This window comes from Anguilla rostrata, chromosome 9 (assembly GCF_018555375.3).
Source record: "Anguilla rostrata isolate EN2019 chromosome 9, ASM1855537v3, whole genome shotgun sequence".
Lineage (NCBI taxonomy): Eukaryota > Metazoa > Chordata > Actinopteri > Anguilliformes > Anguillidae > Anguilla > Anguilla rostrata.
Window position 1 is genome coordinate 44,050,509 of NC_057941.1, and position 22,452 is coordinate 44,072,960.

The 22,452-nt window shown below is 49.3% G+C and overlaps 1 protein-coding gene across 1 annotated transcript in view; it reads left to right on the top strand.

Annotated features, from left to right (window-relative positions):
* The window catches only part of auts2a (activator of transcription and developmental regulator AUTS2 a), a 554,127-nt gene that overhangs the window by 407,821 nt on the left and 123,854 nt on the right, over window positions 1-22,452 (top strand). The window contains 1 exon segment of the mRNA XM_064352323.1: window positions 20,888-20,917. Within this exon segment, the coding sequence (XP_064208393.1) occupies window positions 20,888-20,917 (30 nt within the window).

A 22,452-nucleotide genomic window follows, 5' to 3' on the forward strand; every position in this document is an offset into this window, starting at 1 on the left:
CTTTGTAGTCCTTTGAAGTCCCTCCCTGCTGTTTTTAACTGTAGTTTAATGTTTATTTCAGTACCCAGGATCGCTTGCTCCAGCTGAAGTCTTATCGCTTGTTCTTCCGGCTGGCATGTGGTTCGCCCGTTAACATGTTCTGTTTTTTTTTAATTTGGAGAAAAAAAGGTCTGTGTTTTATTTAGTACTTGTTTCATTTCAGTAGCCAGTATTCCGAACATTTTAAGCAACGACACAATAACACTCTATTACAGTTTTACGAGACTCGGTATGCGATAAAGATGGTCTGCTTTGTGGTTAGATTGAATCAGGCCCTGAGTAGCTTTTAAAGGTAATGGACATTATTATGCGATATGCAGGATGCCCATTATTATCTCCATTACACAAAATGACAGCGATACATTTATTCTCCTCTACTTGATTTTTAAAAATGTAATAAATAATTTAAGGTCTGTCTACTTCATGAAAAGGAAAGGTCATTACAGCGTGGCCACTATTTGTCAAAATTACTTCATAGTCTTGGTTGCAAGGAGAATTCTACTTAGTTAATTGTAGTCGGAACTACTGAACATAAATTTCAATTAGGAGCCGGGTTCGGTACCTTCTACTAAACGTGACCCCTTGCTACCTCGCTGACAGTTCCCCAATTAATGCTGGCTTGGCCATTCCTGCTGGTTGCATGACATAAATTTCAAATGAAATTATATCCATTACGTATTAGATTTTATAAATATAAAAATCTTTAATAAAAAATACACGTTGATTGTGATTTGATTTAATTTAATTTCATAGTATGCCACAGTATGTCACAATGTTCTGTTGTTAATCATAATCCTCTTATGTCATCAAAAATTCCATAATTGTGCAGTTTATATATTCTGTTTCGGTAGATCTTCCCACACCATTATTCCTCCAACCCTTTGAAGGTCAAAAGGTCAACTCACAAAGCCTAACGATGTGATACGTCTCTGCTGTAATATGATAGGCAAATATTTACTAGGGATGTGCAGCACAAGGACAGTGCACTGGGAGCAGGGGGAAAAAAAATAGCGCTGTGACAAAACAAAATGGCGGCCGAAGTAATTCGAGAGCCTTTGGCTCCCCCGGACTCCAGGGTTAAAATCACCGACTCGGAAAAGGCGTGCATTATGATGCTCCTGTTACTCAGAAAGGGATACTCTGGCAACCCCCAACCCCCCCCACAAACCCCCCCCCACCGCCTCACTGTTGTGGGGAAACCAATACCCGGGCATGGGCTGATATATGACACTAATACACAGCTCGGCTCTGCACCAACAGAAAAAGACTGATTGTTCCGAGTTTAGACAAGACGTAGGATCCATGACTTGCAGGTACCACACTGTCTGGCCCTGGAGGCCACTCTAATTGCTTTACATCTGTACAAAGGGTTCTTGTAATCGGGCATTCTGCCTCCATTTGTCTTGCTTTCAGTCTCGCAGCGAAGGCCTTAATTGGTCTTAGTGGGGCTTTTTTCAGTTAGCTCAACAATACCTCCCGGACCGTACAAGTGGAAGACTTTACCTCAAGGGGGCGAGGGGCGAGGGGGGAGGGGGGGGGGGCGTTTGGGGAAGGCGGGGGGTGCGTAGGAAGAGACGTCAATACTCCTTTACCTTCAGCGCTTTAATTAACGCGCTCCCGAAGAGTAGGGGGGTTTTCAGACATTCGAGCTCCCGGGATTTCCGAGCGAGAAGCAGACCCTAGGAAAGAGGTGAAATCTCTTCGCCGGCTCGCCTCGTCTCATACGAAGCTCCCGGCAAACAGCCCGGCAATTCGCCGAGCGCAGACGGCGCACCGCTGTGTCGGTTTCCGTTTTTTTTTTTTGCCGCGGTTTGGCGAGTCTACCTCGCTCCCTGTCAAAGAAGAAGAACACAAAAAAATAAAATAAATAAATAAAAAAACAAGCGTTTATTTTAATGACGAGCTGAATCTCTCCGAGCGGCTTAACCGCCTAATTATTACATAAACAGTGTGTTGCCAATTTGATGCGGAACAACCGCGCGGAGTCAGCGAAACGCGCGGATGAAATAATGAGCGGCGGAGTAATTGCCGTCCCAGGATTCCTCTTCCGCGGCAGGTCTCGCGCTTAGCGCCGTCGTCGCGGCGGCTATCGGTGCCAAAAACCGTCGCGCGATTAGCCGACGACGAGCGGCTATCTGGCTTTTTTTTTACCGCGGCCCGCCACGACTCAATTTGCATTTTATAACGACGTTTCTCGCTCGGTTCCGCGGCTCTTGTTGGAAACGCGAGCAGATTTTTCCTGACTTTCAGACACGCGCGACTCGCGTCCCGATCGCTGTTTGCCGAGGGATCCTGAAGCTCTCGTGCTGTCGAACGGCAGCCAGACAACACGGGTTTCCTTCAGGCCTGCGCTGTTTTGCTCTAATCTTGTCCGTATGATAAGATCTTAAGCATGCTGCTCGATTAGCCGCACTTGTCCTTTTTCTGTCGTGCTCTAGTCTTTTTGCCCTTTCGTAAATAAAACTCTGTTCCTAGCACAAGTGAGCATGCACTGACTGGACGCCATTTCGGTCTCTCTTTGAGAACAAAGGCTGACGAATCCAGACTGTTTAAAATGTACTCGTGTTTTAACTGTAACAGTAATACACCCAGGTTTTAAATGATCATTCCTTGTCCAAGTTATTGGACTGCCCATTTCCTTATTTAAAAAGGGATACATTTTTACGGTACATGGATTTACGGTGCCAAAGGTCGCCCATCCTATTCTCAACACTGTATTAATATTGATGTAAAAAAAAAAAAGAGGCAATACTCAGTAAGTTCATATGGAATATGATGCCAAACATGAGTCATTGAACTCTTAATATCAATATTAATATGGGAAGAGCAACATGATCTTTTTTTGGCAGCACGTACGCTCAGAGCAGTACAGGATGTCCATTCTAAATCACTGCACTATTGATGCGAAAAAGGGGAATGGGATTTTTTTGGCAATGCATAAATTCACAGCGGTACATGATGTCAGTTCTAACTCATTGCACCGTTAATATTAATGAGAAAAGGGGGAACATGATTAATATATTTTGTGCGGTGCATAAGTGAGTGCAGATGGTGGTGGAGGCTTTGGCTTGGGTGGGACCCACAGGGGTACAGGTGCCCTGGTGTGAACCTCACTACGCTGGGGCACCTCCTCTGCCCTTCCCCCCCCCCGCCCCACTTACCCACGGAGGGTCCGCCAGTGACCGAACGGTGGCTCTGAACGCCCAGCTGCTCCCTGCCACGGCCCAGCTGGCCCCCGAGATGATCCAAAAGCTTCCACTGGGCAGCTAGACCGGTGGATGTGCACCGGAGTGTATCCCACTGCGCGAGAGAGTGCCCAACATCCCCATCCGCCCCCCCCCCCACCCCCCAGCGCTGCACTGGCCATCACTGGGGTTCCCCCCCCCAGCGTTGCGCTGGAACGCCACCGTCCAGGCCACCGATGGCCAGCGGCAGATGGCCATCACCAGGGTCCCCCAAACCCCCCCCGTTGGAGCACGGACAGGGCCAAGCCCCTGGCTTGAGAAGAGCTTCAGTACAGGGCCCTGTGATGTCACTGGGCTTCGCTATTGAGCATATCGGGGTGAAGCATGCGCTACATCAGTCTTCCTCTTTCTGACATGTTTTTGGGGTGTTTGTTTTTTAGGGAATAAAACGTCCTCAGCTAAACCCTATTTGCTGGTTATTGGGTGCTGAGTCCCCCCTATAAAAGCAGAGAATTAAACACAGACAGCACTCGCCTACGGCCTTCGCTATTTTTTGCGGGTTTGGCACGCTGAAGAAGGCTGTTTGCGAAACGTTCGTGCTTATCGTTTTTTTAATTTATTTACATTTTTTAAATCATTGTTGCAGTTTTTGCACGGGGAGCTGCTGACTGCAGCACTTCAGAGCGACATTTTAAAGTGTGAAAAATATGAAACAGCTGAAGCAGGAAAGATGATTGTTGGAACCGCTTGCTTCCGTTCGCCGCCTCCCTGGCGGGTCGGCCATTTTGTGTCGCATTGCACGTCCTCTCCGAGCGTCTTGGACCGCCCCTCACCTAAGGTGATTGAGGCGGGGTTTCACACACAGACTTAAATCCCATTTTGTGATTTAGCAAGTAAAGTTGTTGTGACTTAAAGGTGTGTGTCTGCTGTATTTTGTCTACTGTGCTCTATAAGGATTATTATGAAGTAATGATGTTCTAACTATGCAATCTGGGGTTACCAGCTGAAAATTAGACCCATATCTTTAAGAGAGTCTACACTCTGTAATATGCAGTCTAATCAAATATCTCTCATGCTAGTTTAAAAACTGTGTGCTATGTACCGATAGTTTTTGACAAGCTCTACTGAAAGAGGTATAGAGGATGTGTGGTTCTAAATAGGACACATATTGGAAATGAAGCATAGTTTTTAAAAGTTGGAAATCTGTGAGTATTCACAATTGCCAATTTGCTGTATGGAGCACCTACTCTAATCTTCAGCAGTCTGCCTTATATTGAATCTTAAGCAGTCTGCCCAGTGGTGAGTACATGTTGTTTGAGGCTTTTGGCAAACGCAAAAGTTTCACTTAAAACATTGTTTTTAATGATTATAATAATATTACGACTCATTGTTTTGGCATTCCTCTATCTGAATCTTCTAACTAATGTGTCGACACATTTACACCTACGTTCAGTGGAATATCTAAAAAGAGCTTAAAATACTGAATCAGATGTCAAATCGGTCCAGCACGTAGCGGAAGCGGGTGTGGACAGAAATGAAATCCAGAATAAGACGGGCGCGCCAGGATAAGCGAACCAAACCCTCGTAGCGCGGTTGACATTTTCCACTGGCCGTCCACCATTTTGTTCAGTCGGGACCGGAGAGCCGCTGAGCCCGGGGAGGCTCCTCCGCAGCCTGCGATCTCCGGCAGGCGTGCGAAAGGCGGCCTCTTGACGGAGCGAGAAGAGTCTGGAAAAGTAATCTTTCGAAAGCTCTTCAATCCGTCTCCTCCCGGGAGAGGCCTCAGCAGATGATCGGCGTCCTCGTTTTGTTTTTCGTGATTTATTATTTGCGGTGTCACTCGCGTTTGAGTTTCTAAACCCGGGTCAAACGCGCAGCGGAGACGTGTGAAAGGAGAGCTCGGTTGTTCTCGAGGCCGCGTTTAAAAAAAAAAAAAAAAAAAAACATAAATAATTCTTTTTGAAACGGTGTGCAGTCTGCGGGAATCCTGCCGGGGTCTGAAGGGCGGCGGTATTTGAGAGAGTGAAATGCGCTGTGGAACGGCTTTCTCTCAGCTCTGGAGGACAGAGGCCCGGGGAGGTCAGAGAGGCGCAGTAGCGCGCCTCGCCCTCCGTGTGGCGCGTTGACTCGGGCGCGGCGCGCTGGGAGAGCCCACGCCGTGCTGGACAGGTGCCAGGGCCCGGGGGGCGGGGGGCGAGCCCACCTGCTAGCGATGCAGAGGAGACTGACAGGTCTCTGCTCTCTGCTCTCCCACCCCTGTAGCTGTGGGAGGGAGGGAGGGAGGGAGAGGGGAGAGAGGGGGAGGGAGAGAGAGAGAGATACAGAGGGAGGGAGGGAGTGAGAGATAGAGAGAGACAGGGAGGGAGAGAGAGAGGGAGGGAGGGAGGGAGGGAGATATAGGGGTATGGTAGGAAAGAAAGAGATGGAGGGAAGAGATAGAGGGATGGAAAGATAGAGAGGGAGGGAGAGAGAGAATGAGAGAGAGAGAAAGAGAGTGAGGGAGCCAGAGAGTGAGGGGGGGAGAAAGGGAGAGGAAAGGAGAGAGTGAAAGAGGGGGAGAGAAAGGGAGGGGGTAGAGGGAAAGGGGGAGAGAGAGAGAGAGAGAGAGAGAGCGAGCGAGCTTCTCAGCAGGTGGGGCCTGCTCCACTGCCTTAACTGTTATTTCTGCTCTGACAGGAAGCATACATCATACCGGGGCCCTAATGCAGAGCACATTCCATGGCAACATGATCAAAGGGCTGCGTCCAGACAACAAAGTGCCCTTAATACCACGTTCTGACCGTGTAATTGCAGAGTAATTACGGCTGACAAAACACTTCAGTGTGTTTCTCTTCTCTCTTTCTCCCCGCGTGAGAGAGAGAGAGGGAGAGAGAGAGAGAGAGGGGCCAGGGCAGGTTGTCATAACACAGTCGAGCCCCGCACTGACGCAGCTGGTGAACACGTGGAGCCGCGCAGGGGTCAGTTTCATGGCGAAGCCGCGCGGCGACGGCGGCGTTAGCTCGGCGGCTCGGAGTAGGGAGGGAACGGCGATCCCTCGCCCGCGGTAACGGGCACGGGTCACCCGCGGTAACGGGCACGGGGTCGCCCGCGGTAACGGGCACGGGGTCGCCCGTTTCTGAGAGAGCGGCGGCCTCGAACCCGTCCAGCCGAGTGATTTACCCGCCTCTCCTCTCCTTTCTCCTGCCGTTTTATTAGGTGCTGTAATAGCTCTGTCGCTACCGTTCTGCGCCTTCTCTCTCTCTCACTCTCTCTCTCCCTCTCCCTCTCTTTCTCTCTCTCTCTCTCTCCATCTCTCTCTCTCACTCTCTCTCCCTCTCTTTCTCTCTCACTGTCTCTCTCTCCCTCTCTCTCCCTCTCTCTCCCTCTCTCTCTCCCTCTCTCTCTCTCCTCTCTCTCTCCCTCTCTCTCCTCTCTCTCCTCTCTCTCTCTCTCTCTCTCTCTCTCTCTCCTCTCCTCTCTCTTCTCTCTCTCTCTCTCTCTCTCTCTCTCTCTCCCTCTCTCTCTCTCTCTCTCTCTCCCTCTCTCTCTCTCAGCAGCTGTTGTGTCGTGCCGTAGTGACTGATAAGGGCAGGCCTTTGTCGTTTGTTCGCGGTGAAAAGGAGCGAGAGTAATGGATTAACAGCTGAAGTTGTAATTTGAACTGCTGTCAGAAAGCTCTCCGGGCCTGCTTCTCCTCAGCGCCGACTGCGAGAGGTGGTTTCGGGAGTCCTTAAAGAGCCCTTCAGTTCGGAAACCGGAGCAGGCCATCTCGAGCCAGCTACGTGAGAACTGAAAGTTTCGGGGGTTAGAATACAGTCACAAGAGAGGTATTTTAGTTTTGCAGGGATTTTAGCCTTCACGCTAATGCCAAGTGCTTTAAATATGGCATGGTAAAGAAGTCCTTGTCCTGCTGCAAATGCTATAACCCTTCATCATAAGTGTGACATTGTAACTATAACTGTAACCAGTTTCTGAGAAAGTGATATGCACTCCAGGCCTTGCTGGTGGCTAGAAATTGCGGTAATGCTAGCGCGGTAATGCTAGCGCGGTAATGCTAGTGCTAGCCGCTGTAACTGCTCTCAGTGGGATGTCCTTCCCCCGCCCACCTCTCAGTCATCAGCCTGTAGATACGGCATGGCGGGGAATCTTCACTAAAATGCAGTTTAAAAAAGTGAGCTAAGGACGATAAAAATGCGTGTTCGGAGGTATTGTGATATGGAGATCTGGCCGCACGCACGTGAAATTGGTACCACACTGAGTGCTGAGGTGATTTTAGATGGTGTATGCTGGTGCTCTGGCTCACCATTTTATTTTTTTCTTCTCTCTTTACCAAAAAAAATGTTACATGCCAGAATAAGAGCTCTTCTTCTTTTTATCAAAGTCAAGGGGAGACTTGGGACCTGGATAAAGTATTTATTTGAAATACCTTAACTTTTTAAGTACCAGCAAAATTCCTGAGGGAACTGACTGATTGTAGAAGGAATGTGTATTTACACCAATACTACAACATTCTTCTTTCGTGTGATGGTAGCTATTAGAAATGTTTTTTTTTTTTTCTTCTGAAAATTCCAAGGCACCTCCAGGTGTGCTTTCAAATTTTGGTTGAAAGCATTTGAAGCATTTGGCTTGCGTGTCGCCACGACATGGCGCAGTCATGGTTTGTCAGCCCGACTGACGCTGCTGTTTTTGCTGATGGCCTGTGGCAGGGGTCTGATGTCAGATGGCTCCCGATTCCGGCGCCTGGCCCCCTGCGCCCCTCTGCTTAGCGTGATAATTAATCACAAACACCCAGCCGTGTCACCCTCACCTCTCCACCGCTGGGCCACTCCCACAGGGCTGATCCCTTTTTAATTGAGCACGTTTGGAGCCGCCGTTTCCAGGATTAAATTAGATTTCGCCAACGCGCCGCTGCCAATTTGGTCGGAGAGAGAGAGAGAGACAGACAGAGAGAGAGAGAGATAGAGAGAGGGAGGAGGGGGAAGGGGGGGTGAGGGAAGGGGGTGGGGAGAGGAGGAAACAAAAACAAGAGAGGAAAAACAAACAAAAGCAATAAAAAAACAAGTGTTTTGTGAAGCTCGCGGGACAAGATGGAGGTGAACACGGTAAATAATTAGCAGAGGAACGCTCCAGTTTTAGTTCGTTTGATCTTCTGACAGAAAAGCAAATGTAATTTAGCTCGGTAAGTAATTTGTTTTAGCAGTTAGAATGAGTTGTCTAATTTCATTTCGCTGAGTTGCCAGCCTCGGTGTTTTTACACTGAGCAGATCTCTCTGTCAGCTTTCAGCCGCTCAAAGCTCTGGCGTTTATCTGTGTGGGCCTGTTTATATGCGTCTGCCACATTGCCGGTTGGAAATAAACACCTAAATATGCCTACAGATATTTATCTGACTGTTTTCACACTGACGTGTCGTGTCAGCAGGAACAGAAGTTAAGAACAAACACGGATAGCAGTACGTGTGCCGCCTGTAGTCTTGTCGAGTCAGTTAGTCAATCAATCAATCAATCAATCAATGGCTGTCTGTCAACGGTTGTGGCATCGGTGTCAGGTGACAGCAGTGCAATTCAGAGGTATTTTTGCCTTGAACCTGTCTGGCATGTCAATATTCTCCTGCTCTGTCGCTAACGTTCCTCGGGAAGGGAGAAGCACCGAAATCACAGTGAAAATCACAAGTGACTCCCGCACTGTTAGTGCTTTAAGAGCGTTTTTATTGTTGATAGCTGTCTCAGATCTGAGGACTGCGTGAGGAGGGCCCCACACACACACACACAAACACACACTCTCTCTCACGCTCACTCGCTCTACCCCCAACCCCACCCTCTAGTAGCTTGTGTCATCTCCTCCCCCCCCCCCTCCCCCGCCCCCGCCCCCCCACCTCGGGGGCTGTGGGGAGCTGTGGCAGAGCCGGGGCTGTGATACGGGAGAGGAGGAAAACAGATCTTCCTGTCAACCTGTCACCGGCGGCGGCTGCCGCTGAGAGAGACCCGCAGACGCCCGTCTCTAAAAGCGACTCCTGAGCCCGCCGCGCGTCCGCCAGTCCGCGCGCTCTCATAGATCCCCTACCCGTGTTAGTGCGCCCGGGTAAAGCCAGACCGCGGGTATAAATACGCACGAGCGATGTGTACGCACGCGGGCTGGCCCGTTACACGTTTTCGAACGTTATAAAAACAGATCTATTTAATGTCGGCTTCGCGGCGTGCGGAGGGGAACGGGCAGACTTCCTCTCGCACTGTTTAGCGCTGGCTAGAGGAACTGCCATCTGCACCGATGGCACAAGGGTGACTGTTAAAGCCGGCTGCCAAAAATGCTAACGTTTTTATTTTTTAACTCTCCCGATTTTTTACATTTATTTCTTTATTTATTTTTACATTTCTTGATTCACATTCAAAATCCGAAATCTAAACTTTCGGTTATCTCCTCCCACTTGCTAAGTTTGAGGGCCGCCTCACCCCGGTGCGGTTTTATCTCGGCTGAGGGCCGCCGCGGCGTGGTCGCTTCAGACGCGGTTTTATCTCGACCTGTCAGGGAGCCGTCGGGTAATTGCTCCCGCCTCCCGCCGCCCACCGCGGACGAGATCCCGCGAATCCCGCCGTCGTTGTCGTCGTCGGGGGAGAGCCCTGCCGGAATTTCAGCCTTATCAACATTAGAACCTTCAGCTGGCCCTCCTCCTCCTCCCTGCTTTTCATCACCCGCACGCGGCTCGTGACGTGGCGTCGTTTCATTGGCCGGAGCTTTCCGAGGGGCGGTGAATGATGATCGGCGTTTGTCAGCCATCGGACGTCTCATTGGTCCTCTTACCTAACTCATCTTCATCAGTCATTGTCTGATTCGCTCACAGGATTTTTGCTCCTTTATTAGCAAACATGGCGCAAATTCATATTGGAAATATGTTTTACATTTCATACTGGTAATATTTGATGACACTCTTGCAGATCCTTGAGAATGTTCTACAAAACATACTAACCAACCCAAGCATTCACCGCCATGTTGGTTGTTTTGACAATCAACATTTTGTTTTACAATTGCCTGCAATCTACAGGAATCTTAATAGTGTTTATTCTTAAGGGTATTTAATTAAAGTATAGAATTGTTTGACGGGTCTGATTATTCTGCTCTGTTCTTATTTTACACTTGTTCTTCAAGATGCAGTCTCTGGGTGACTCACTTTGATAGAATTTGCACCTCCTCCTCAATGATACTTTGAGGCCAAAAACAAGTGCATCAGGTTCATATCAGGTAGCTATTTTTGTTATTTTTCAGACAAAGTGTTTCTAACAGACCAAAAATTTGTATACTCAAAAGGTACAAAAACATGGTTTTAACAAAAAAAGTCAAAACATTTAGTTTCATTCAGTTCAAGACACAGATACATTTTTTTCAGGAGTTTGGAAATCAGTGGTCAAAGTTTACCAAGCCAGTAATTGGCGTCAGGAGATGATACCAAAGTTTCCCCCACTATTTACAACTTGAATAAGCCCACATGAAAGGCTTTTTACTGTCGGAAAAACTCGCATTGCCAGTTTTTACGATTGCGTGGGAAACGCAGCGCAAGTCGATCGATACGAGAGCGGTAGGTCCCTCAGTAGCATTAGCTGCATCAGTAGTTCTGTACGAAGCTGCCCTTGCCCACCAATAGGTACTGCTGCAGCCAATAAAGCATTGCATTAGGCAGGCATCATTTACTCCATAAATAAGATTGATAAGACACTGATGTGGCGCAGAGGCCCGTGGAGTGTGTACTGAGTCTTGGTCTTGGAAAATGCACCAGCTATTAGCCCTCGGGTAGCTCACTGCGGCGTTGTTGTTAGCATCGCGCACATGCTGCCCTTTCCGTGTACTGAGTCGTGGTAAACGCGCTAGCTGTTAGCCCTCGTGTAGCTCGCTGCGGCGTTACCGTTAGCATCGCGCACATGCTGCCCTTTCCGTGTACTGAGTCATGGTAAACGCGCTAGCTATTAGCCCTCGTATAGCTCGCTGCAGCGTTACCGTTAGCATCGCGCACATGCTGCCCTTTCCGTGTACTGAGTCGTGGTAAACGCGCTAGCTGTTAGCCCTCGTGTAGCTCGCTGCGGCGTTACCGTTAGCATCGCGCACATGCTGCCCTTTCCGTGTACTGTGTCATGGTAAACGCGCTAGCTATTAGCCCTCCTATAGCTCGCTGCAGCGTTACCGTTAGCATCGCGCACATGCTGCCCTTTCCGTGTACTGAGTCGTGGTAAACGCGCTAGCTGTTAGCCCTCGTGTAGCTCGCTGCGGCGTTACCGTTAGCATCGCGCGCGTGCTGCACTCTCCCTCCAAACGAATGAGTGCTGATGTACCAAACGGGCCTGGCGGTGCTCAAAGGGGGCTCTCAGCTGTGTCCTTGGCAGCGAGCGTGAGGGGCTGTCAGGGCTGAAAGGACCCCCATTCAGAGCGCCACTGGCAGGGTCCCCGACAAAAAGCTGGAAAGCTCTCGGAGCTGCTTTGTGGCCGGTGGGGGGGGGGGGGGTTTCGAGCGTCCTTTTTTCCACACGTCCGCGGAAAACCGTAAATAATACCTGGGCGAATCGCGGCTACGGAAACGAACGCTCCAGCCGCGGAATCCGGCGACCGACCGTCGTCTCTGGCCGCCCCCCCCCCCCCGGGTATGAATATTAATGAATCCTTTTCCAGGTCAGAGCTAATGACAAAGAAAATTCCCTAATAAAAACTTGATGTGACGGGCAATGACCCAGCGGGTCACCTGAGACAGTGAAAGTTAATAGTGTGCCATGGTGTGTGCGGGTGGGGGGGGCGAGGGGGACCGAGGGGTAGGGGGGGGAGGTAGGTGATTAGAGGAGCCGTTGGCTCAGAACCTAATCCAGTCTCTCTTTCGCCGAGCGGCGCGACCACCCGTGCGCTCGCTCTCGGGCCTGGCAGCCCGCTGCTCGCCGGAAGGTTCCGGTTATGCCGATGAGCGGTACGGTGCCAAATGGACGCCGGGCCCGGCCGCTTGGAGGGGCCTCTCAGTGGCACTTAAGGAGAATTACCCCCGCGCGCGCTCGCCGCACGCCTGGCTGTCACGCCTCAAGGTCATCATCCATCTTTCTTCTCCGAGTACATAATGAAGCGGTGAGCGGCCATTTTGAACCGCATGCATTATGCCATTTCTTTTTTTTTCCTTTTTTTTAAATTCTAGCATAGCCTTCCAGTGTAGGCCCCTTGCACTGTTTATGCATCGATTCCCTTTGTATTGTTAGATTCGCACGTGGATTGCATCTATATTTTAAAGCTTTAATATGGTTTAATATATAATCGACAGTGTTGTCATAATATTTTACAAAGTGTAGCCGTGCAGTTGTTTTCTCCTTTACCGTGCTGTACACACCTTATCGGATTACGGCCTTGCGATTGGCTGGCGGTGACGTCATTGCCGGTCCCCCCGTTCACCTGTGTGCAAAAATAAAGTAGGGCAATAAAGATGGCAACTGACATCAATGTTAATGTGGGCTGTGTGTGGTAATTAAAATGCACATGAAAACGATGCTTCCCGTGGGAGGCGCCGTAATGGTATAAACAATGGATTCTGATGTATTTAATTGTCTAAAATCCTTCCATTAATCTTTAATTAAGCTAGCATCTGCTTCTCGCCCCCTAAATGCTGAGGTATAGGAAGGGGGTGCAGATGGGGATCCTTGCCTCTGAATAAATCAATGGAGGAAAACAAAGGAGAAAATATGAAATTGTGCCCCCCCCCCTCCCCTCACTTCCCCCCCCACACACACCCCACACACCCCACACCCCTGTCTTTGCCTGCCCCGAGGTGCTGTTCTTCCCCCCTCTCGCTGAAATAGCATGCGGAGCCGCCTCATTGGTTTTAGATATTAAGTTTGGTGCTTAGAGCCCCGGTTGGAGCTTGTGTAACAAATGGGTTCTACCTGCTGCTAAAAAGCAGAGCAGAGCGCCTGCCCCCCTCCACCGCTCGCCCCCTCACCCCACCCGCGCCCGCGCCCGCGCCAGCCTCTGAGAGCAGCTGAACGGAGTGCCCCGTGGCACCATCTGTCTGTGCCAAGCTCCACTCCAGGGCTCCGGCGGCACATCTGCCGGGGAAGAGCTGCTCGGCTGACAAGTTATTTTAAAGAGCCTCTCCCCCGAGCCGGGGGAGGGGGGGGTGGGGGGGGTGGCTGCTTAACCCGTGGCATTCCGCCCCGTCCTACCGCCCCACCCCCCACCTCCCTCCCCTTCCCCAAACTCTCCCGTTCCCTGAGCATTCTGAGAATATTGCGAATTCAAATTGAGGTCTTGTAAGACACAGAGAGGTTGGCTGTTACTGCTGTTATTTTTTATTTATGCCGGTTTTATATTTAAACGTCAACGGTTAAATGTAGAAGTATTGGGACATTCAAACTATTTTTTTTTTGGGTTTGGTTTTGTACTTCAGCACATTGGATCTGCGATGAAACGTTAACGTGTAAAAATGTTTAAAAGTGTACTAAAAGGGCTGTAATTCCTACACACGTCACCTGACGTGGATGTAAGTACCCTCAAATTGAAGCTTGACTGTCTGCTCTTTAACCTCACGGTCGTAGTTTTATTTCAAATCCAGCGTGCTGGAGTACGGAGCCAAAACTACAAAAATCGCGTCGCCGCCCCAGCTCTTTTACGTTCAACTGCGCACGCACCCCAACGCGCATCTGAAGCTTTATTTTTGTTACGATGGGTCCAACGGTCGGTGCACGGGAGGGATAAAACCTCAAAGAATGTGCATAATGTTGCACTGGCGGGCATTAAAACCAGAAGGCCGGGACTATAAAGGCCTTATTATTTTATGGAATGTTCTTTCTCCCCCCTGCCTCTCCGCCTCTCCGCCCCTCCTCCCTTTTCAGTTCCAATGGCTGGAATATCACATTAGCGGTCAGAATTAATGTTGTCTGGATAAAGTTTTACATCTGAAAGGAAATTGCCTTCAGATGTCGGGGCCCGCTGCAATTGGATAGGGGCGGCGCCGGACCTGCCCCGGTTATATTCGACTAGACGGCGGGGGCCAACCGACGGACCCCGCGCGGCCCCTCCCCCCGATGGCCAGCTCTTTGGCCGGCGAATGAGACGTTTGCCTTATGTCGCTGCGCGCGATTGGCCGATCCCCCCTCCAGCTAACTCTGTTTTTTTTTTATTTTCTTTTTTTTTTTTTCCTCTCCCCCCTCTGCTACATAAAATGGCAGCCAAACATCAAACAGATGCTGCGAGGATTAGACATTGATGTCATCGCTCTGGAACCTTTGACTTTCTTAATGAATAACTTGAACTCGCGCAGCTGAAAACACTTTGGGCCCGAGAAAGCATGACAGCATCGGCCACTAGGGCTTTGGGCCGCGCTGATAGTTATGGCAACCAGGCCCTCATTGTAGTTTAACACAATGTGACTTTACCCGACGCGGTTGTGTTTCGTCATTTAGATAGCCGCGCGTAATGGACTGGGCCCTTGTAAGTGCGCTCTTGGCTTAGCGCTGTGGTGCCTGGCTTTGGCTGGAATGGACCTTAGCTTGCAAACTGACTGGAAGATGGATTGCGCTGTGTTCAGTAGCTGGCAATTGAATACCTCGTTTGTTTTCAGATCATTGCAGAAAGAGGATAATCAGATGTCAGGTTTCCACTGGCAATAACTCTTTTTAATGATATATTATATGCATAAATATATTCGAAATATTTTTAAAATATATTCTTATATCCTTCCACAGCGCATGTATGCTAGTCACGCACGCACACACCCACCCACACATACACACGCACACACGTACATACACGCGCACACACACACGCACACACGCATGCACACACGCATACACACACACACACACACACTCTCTCACACACACATACACTTTCACCCCCACACACACACACACACACACACACACTCTCTCTCACACACACACACACATACACTCTCTCTCACACACATACACACACACACACACACATACACACTCTCACACAAACACACACACATACACACTCTCACATACACGCATACACTCTCTCTCACACACACACACACACACACACACTCTCTCTCACACACCACACACACACACACACACACTCTCTCACACACACACACACACACACACACTCTCTCTCACACCCACAGCAGTAGAACTCGCAGGTCCCACCCCGCAGAGGGGACGAGAATCAGCACGGCTCACACACAGAGAGCCGATACCCAGTAAATTTCCTTTATTTATCTTTTTTTTTCTTTAATAACGTGCCAAGACGGGCCCGGCGGTAGGCCCGCCGAGCGCCATATTCTATTTCGCGTGTGAGGGGGCTCAGGCCCAGCAGGGCCCCCGGGCCCCCGCCAATCGGGGCCCCCACGATCGGGGGCCCCCGAGCGCCGCTGGAGGAGCCGCGGGCTCCGGGATGGCAATCAAGGCTTGATTTGCCAACACATTTCCAATGATTAAAATGTAATTAGCACAACCGAGCGCCTCCTCCCCAGCTAATCTCGGCGCACGCTGTGCCGGGCAGCCGGCCGGCTGCGCCGGGGCCCAGCGGCAGATGGAAGAGCAGGCAGCGGGAGGGGAAAGCCATTTTGCCGCGCGACTGTTTGCATCAGAAAACCATCAGGACGCGCAGCTTCCCAGAAAGCTCTCTCCGCCGCGGCGCGCCGAATTGGCGGCTGTCGGGGGCTGACCCTGGCAATGGCTGCCATCCTTCAAACCCCCCCCACCCCCCCGCCCCACCACTCCCAACCCCCCCACAGACAGGCAGTCATCTTCCTTAACTCGTTCGCTGGTCCTGAAGCCCCAGCCTCCCCCCCCCCCCCCCCCCCCGTGGTCGAACACCCGCGGTCCTCCGTGCCGCGGCAGCTCCACATTAATCGCCGCGCTCAGATGCCAGCCAAAGTTTTTTTTTTTTGGTTTGTTTTTGATGAGCAGCCATAGCCTGACCCGAGTAGCCTCATCCACCGACTGTGGCCAAGAAAAAAACGGGCGTGGGGGCGGTGGGGGTCAGCTTTTAAAAACAAGATAAAACACGTTCAAGCAATTTAGTATGTGACAACAACCATTACAGAAAAGTCTTGAGTCGTTTTAAAATTCTGTTTATGTAGGCGGTAATTACACTCAGAATGTGAATCCTGACATCAAATTAAAAGCAAACTGTTCGGCATGTTTTCTGAAATATGATTTTCCGTGTTATTTCCAGATTGTGTCAACAACTGAAAACAGCGCACGCTTTTCAAACGTTTCAATCTCGGAATTGTCTGCTGCGTGAGCCTTGTGCCCAAGTTTGGGTTGAGCATTGTTTGGATGCCCTGCATGCATTTCCATTTGATGTGGGCACTCTGAAGACAATCGTTTTTGTATCGGCTCAGTGGAGACGGAAGAATTCCCACTGCCCAGGACTACCACACAGCTGAATTATTTAAACCCTCAAGAGCGTTTTTCGTCTGTTGGGCCGATATTGTTCTCAGCTGGATAGTCTTCAAACAAGAGTCATTTCCACCGACGCGGAAGAGGCTAAACAAAATCATTGATGTTTGGACGTATTGTAGGGAAATTTGCAACCGCACTCGACCCAGGGGGCTACGGGGCGGACGGGCAATTAGGACGGCTCAAAATGGCTTCCAATATCAACAGCCCTCAGCGTTGAACGCGATGTTTGACTTTCCGCCATTACGTATGCTAAATACCGCGGTTTGGATGTGCGCTGCAAAAGGGCCTTTTTTTAAAATACGCTGGGCTTGGGGTAATGTATCTGTTTCAATGTCAGGTGCCCCTCCCCCTGCCCCGCCTCCTGTGGGTTAACGATGTCCGTATTTAGCATTGTTACAATAAATAACCGTTTGCCGAGCGCGACGTCGCCTGTCAGGCCCAGGCTAGTTTCGACGAAGGCCTCGTCCGCGTTTCAAAAGTCAACTGCCGCTAGTCCCTGCCTTTCCTTGCCGTAATTGATTCTGACATGTTTTTGTGTTTTTCTTTTTCTTTTTTAACGTTTAACGCCACGCAGATTTTCCTGACTCGGTTTTCCATTTCAGGACAGGGTCAAGAAAAAAAAAAAAAAAAACGCAATAAAAAACAGACAAATGCACGTAAACAAACGAACAGACACGACATCGTCAGGGAAGCCCGCGCCGCGCTATTCTCCTCGGTGCTCCCGGTCGAAGCTGCGTCCGACGCCGGCAGTGGGAGACGGGAGAAACCCGCTCCCCCAGGACAGCCCGAATTGATTCAAATTGACTTTTTTTTCCATCCCCTGCTTGGAGCCGACCCACGCTGTGACAGAGAACACGTCCCCGGGGAGACCGGCCAGGCCTGGCTGGGGCGCAGGCTCCGAGCCCAGCTCCGCGCGCCGTGCGCATAAGGAGCTGATTAGCGAACATAGCCTTAATAACAGAGAGTTTGGGGGGGGTCAGAGGCTTGTCATTTCCGTAACCCCCCTAACCCCATAATGCCATAATCAAAACCACAAGCCCGCTATCTGCGCCACACTTCACAGATGCCTCGTGAATATGGAACCGCTGGGTTGGAGGTGGGAGGTGGGGGGGTTAGGTATCTGGCAAGGCTCATTTCCGTTTAATTGGTCCGTGTTGGTCCTTCGTCCCAGATGCATTTGAGACGTGTAAGAGACTTGGCCCGGGTATTTTTTCACCTGCTTCTAATTCGGCAAATGAGCAACTGGAAGTGTTTTAATATGTGCCGATCGCTCGGCGTTTCCTCCGAGGCCAGCGATTCAGAGTTTAAAGAGAAGTCGGTAACTCCCTTAGCACGAAATCCTGGAATTCATCACGAAATCCTGGAAATTAGCACGAAACCCTGGAAATCAGCACGAAACACTGGAAATTAGCACAAAACCCTGGAAATTAGCACGGAACCCTGAAAATTAGCACGAAACCCTGAAAATTAGCACGAAACCCTGGAAATTAGCACGAAACCCTGAAAATTAGCATGAAACCTTGGAAATTAGCACGAAACCCTGAAAATCAGCACGAAACCCTGGAAATTAGCACGTAACCATGGAAATTAGCATGAAACCTTGGAAATTAGCACGAAACCCTGAAAATCAGCACGAAACCCTGGAAATTAGCACGAAACCCTGAAAATTAGCACGAAACCCTGGAAATGAGTACGAAACCTTGGAAATTAGCACGAAACCCTGGAAATGAGTACGAAATCCTGGAAATTAGTACGAAACCCTGGAAATTAGCACGAAACCCTGAAAATTAGCACGAAACCCTGGAAATGAGTATGAAACCCTGGAAATTAGCACGAAACCCTGGAAATTAGCACGGCACGCTACGCCATCGCCGAGCCGCCATCTCTCCGCCGACGGCGCCATGACGCCCTACCCCCCTCCCTCTCTCCCCCTCCTCCCCCTGTTATTATTTGTCGTTTTTTCCCGCGGAGCGCGACGTTCATGAACGAGGCTGGTTTCTCCGCTTTTAAGGACGTACAAATTGCTTGCCCTTGCCTGTCAAGCGTGATCTTTGGATTTTACGCAGCCCATTATGAAGCCGTTTTCTTTTTTTTCTTCCTCCCCCTTTTCTTTTTTTCCTTTTTTTTTTTAAACCGCGGGAAAAAAAAAATTTGCATACCCTCTTTTCTGGAAAAGTAATGACAGCAATTTCTCTCTCTCTCTCTCTCTCTCTCTCTCTCTCTCCCCGCCGGCTCGGTGAGTGTCTCATTTAGTGACACCTGCAGAAGCGACAGGCGCGCCGATGAGAAGTGAAAGAGAGCAGTTGATTAAATCATCATCAAGTCGGGCTGCAGAAAGTCAATTCTGCTCGCCGTCTGCAGTGATATCCTTTTATCTTAAAGTAATGGGCTGTGGCACTCCCCGCGCCGGGTAATGCGATGAGTTCTATTAGCGCGTTCCATTTGCCTCACAAGCAAGGGCGAGCCATTCCGTGCGCTTATATCTCGGCAATCAAAGCAATTGGCTGCATAGGCAGGGAAGTGAGGGGTGGGGGGTTGGGGGGTGGTGTGGGTGTGTGGGGGTGTGTGGGGGTGGGTAGGATGGCTGGGGGTGTTTTTTATGGATCACAACACAGTGGAAAAAATAAATTCTCTCATTATTTTAACTCCTCGCCTGCCGAGCCCTGCTCCAGCGGCTCGGTGGGGCATGCCGCAGAGCGTCTGATGGAGGATGTGCGTCTCACAGTGCACTACAGCACCGGCTACTGCTGCTACTGGGGCTTAAATACATACAATAACATGCACCTTAATGCTTAATGCTGTTCACCCTCCACTACTTAAATATACATAAATATATATTTGTATGCATATGAGTGTGTGTTTGTATGTGTGTGTGTCTGTATTCATATTTACCAACCTTGAGAGGACACGTTTCCTGCAGGATTTTACATATGTGTGTTTCCTGCTTGCCAGTTTTTTTGAGCGTGTGTCGAAAGAACGGGCCTTTCATGCACAACTTTGGCTGCTGCCACGGTGTATTAAAAGAGAGGAAAGCAATGGCGCAGAAGGAGAAAATGGAAGAGAGAAACGGGGCAGAGATGGAGAGAGAGAGAGAGAGAGAGAGGGGGGAGAGAGAGAGAGAGAAGTGTTTGCTCAGTGCGTTTATTGCCTTTGCATAATTTATGAGCTGCTGGAGCTGACCATCATTGGTCTCTTCCAGGGGCGGGCTCAGGGGGGCTGCTGGGACAGAGCTGTAAATTGGATGGCGCGCTCCTGCTGAGCTCACAGCCCCGGTCCGCGGGTCAGGCGGGGGGGGGGGGGGGGGACTCGCCGCCAGAAATCCAGCCTCTACCTTTGAGCTCTGTGGGGCCCCAGCTCACCAAAGGCTTAGGGCCGCGGCGATGATGGCCCAACTCCCAGCACTGTCAATCACAGCGAGCCGGCGGAGGCGGGGTACCCCCGCCCGCCCCCGCCCCCCCCCCCGTGCCCCCCCCCCCCCACACACACTTTAATCGCCCCGGCCCGCGCACCGCCTTCATTACCGACTCCACTGCTTCCTGGTCCTTGGCCATATGCGCAACTTTGAGCCCCGCTGGTCATCCAGCAATGCGGTAATTAGTTGATAAAGAATTAAGTGGACCTTGAAATTGAAATTGGGAAGAATAACTGTAACCCAGCCTTTCATTATTATTTTTCTCTTTTTTTTTCCTTTTCCTTTTTTTTTTGTTCAAAGACCCCCAGTCCTCTTCTCTTTTTTTTTCTCAAACCGCTAAAAAACCTTGCAGCCATATTCTACAGCTAATTGTGTCTGAGATTATCATGTATTCCGGAATCAGCATTTTTTTCCCCCCTAACTGAAGCCAAGAATTTGGTTTAGTATGTGTTTTTAATAATACTTCTGGTATGGATGATTATATATAATTTCTGCATTCAGTGGAAATCAGAGTCTTTAAATGTCATGTATGGCTGGAAATATCTTATATTCCTATGCTAATATTTAATATTTCTGCATAAATTGGTTTTAAAGAGGCATTGCCAATGTGCTCTTTATGGTTATAAAAAGCATATGGGCGTTATAATACATCTCATGATGTCAGGAATATAATTTTTAAAAAGTAAAATTCATGTTTTTGATCTTTGTTCGAAAGGTTTGACACAATGTGCTGTGAGTTAGCTGGGCTGAATGAGATCCTATATGTGAATTATTTGAATCATATTCAAAAAGAAGCAATTATATTCCGTCTTTTGTCTTGTTCTGATTAAGAATAATAAGAAAGGAGATATTCTGAACTTGCTTTTGTGATGTCTTTCAGTGTGACAGCGAGAGCGATCAAGAAGACAAGGTAGGAATCTTTTGAGCGTTTCATTTTGCTATTGTACTGTATCTTAAAGCAAGTTACATAAGTATGTCCGTTTTAATCAGTGTGGTTTTTGGGAGAATCCAATATTAGACTTGCATTAAGTGTGAATTTCTGTTCTAATTACAATTAAACATCTACTTAATAACTGTGAGAACTCCATAATTAACTGCACATTAATTATGAATGACTAAACGGCATGAAAATTTTAAATGGAACCCTTATGAGCCGCAAATGATCTTTTCATATATATGTAGTCTGCCGACACAGTAATGAACCAACACAATTAAAAAAGAGCCTTTATGCAGTGTTCGTTACGCCCTTCACCTTACAGTACCTACCGCTACAACTTATTCTTCTTTAGCTTTTATTTTGATAAAATTTTTGAAGGTATTGTTGTGAATCCATATACTGATAAGAAGTATATAAGTAATTGAAGCTTCTAATTTCAGATTTTGTCTTTCGGTGCTTCATATAGTTGTCTTTCTGTGTATTTCCACCATATAAGGCCATGTTTACCTACTTAAGGTCACCTGCAAGCCATTCTTCACCTCTGAAGTTGGTGTTTTATATATCACAGTCTGTATAACCCACACAGTGGGTTCCCAGAGCTCAGCAGCAAGACCATGAGATCCATGCAACTTCCCCCCCCCCCCCTCATTGAGAATGAATATCGTCTCGGGGGCGAGCGGATCGAAAGTGCGCAGTTTGTCCATTGTGAAACGCGGTGGTCGCCGCGGTGTTGTGATTGCGCCGGTCGCGGCGATGTGTCGTTAGCGGTAAGTGCTCGCAATTACGCCGAATCGGAAGACCCCCAGATAAGAACGCCCACGCCGTCGGGGCGGCGGCGTCCCGCGTTCCTCGACCGATTCCCCCGTGATCCTTTTGTGTTCGCGGAGCCCGGTCCAGGGTGCATTGGGGGCCGTGGTTAACCCCCGTTAAGGAGCCGAGCGGGGCGGGGCGGGGCGGGGCGGGGCTCCGACGCCGAAGCCCGTTAGCGGGGGAGGTCGGGATAGCGTCGCTCTGCGCGTATATTCGGCGCTGTCCTCCCGGCTGTGCCTCCGGAGGGATCCTGTTCAGGTTCCCTTCCCCATCTCGGGCAAGCCCTCAAAATGCTGCATAGTGGTCCTTTAAACGACTGAAACTATTTCACTTTTTATTTGCGTCACAAACCCATCCCCCCATCACTGCCCATTTTTGCACACCCACGAATGCTTTAGACTTGTCTACTGGTTTTTAAAAAAACTGGTTTTACATGTGTAGGACAAAGAAACCAAAGAGATTAAATAATAACATTGGTATAAAGATGGTGGTTTGTGGATTTTTAATATATGTACCTTGTTTGAAACACTGCTAGTTTTCAGGAATCATTGCCGCACTGTATTTTTGACACTCTGGCTTTTTCACCATGGTTCTCTACTTGAATACTAATTAATTAAAACATGCAAGTGTTTGTTTTTAGTGGTAAAGTATTTGTGAAACAGCTGTTTCCTTTGTCTATTTGGTGTTCCCCTTAAGAT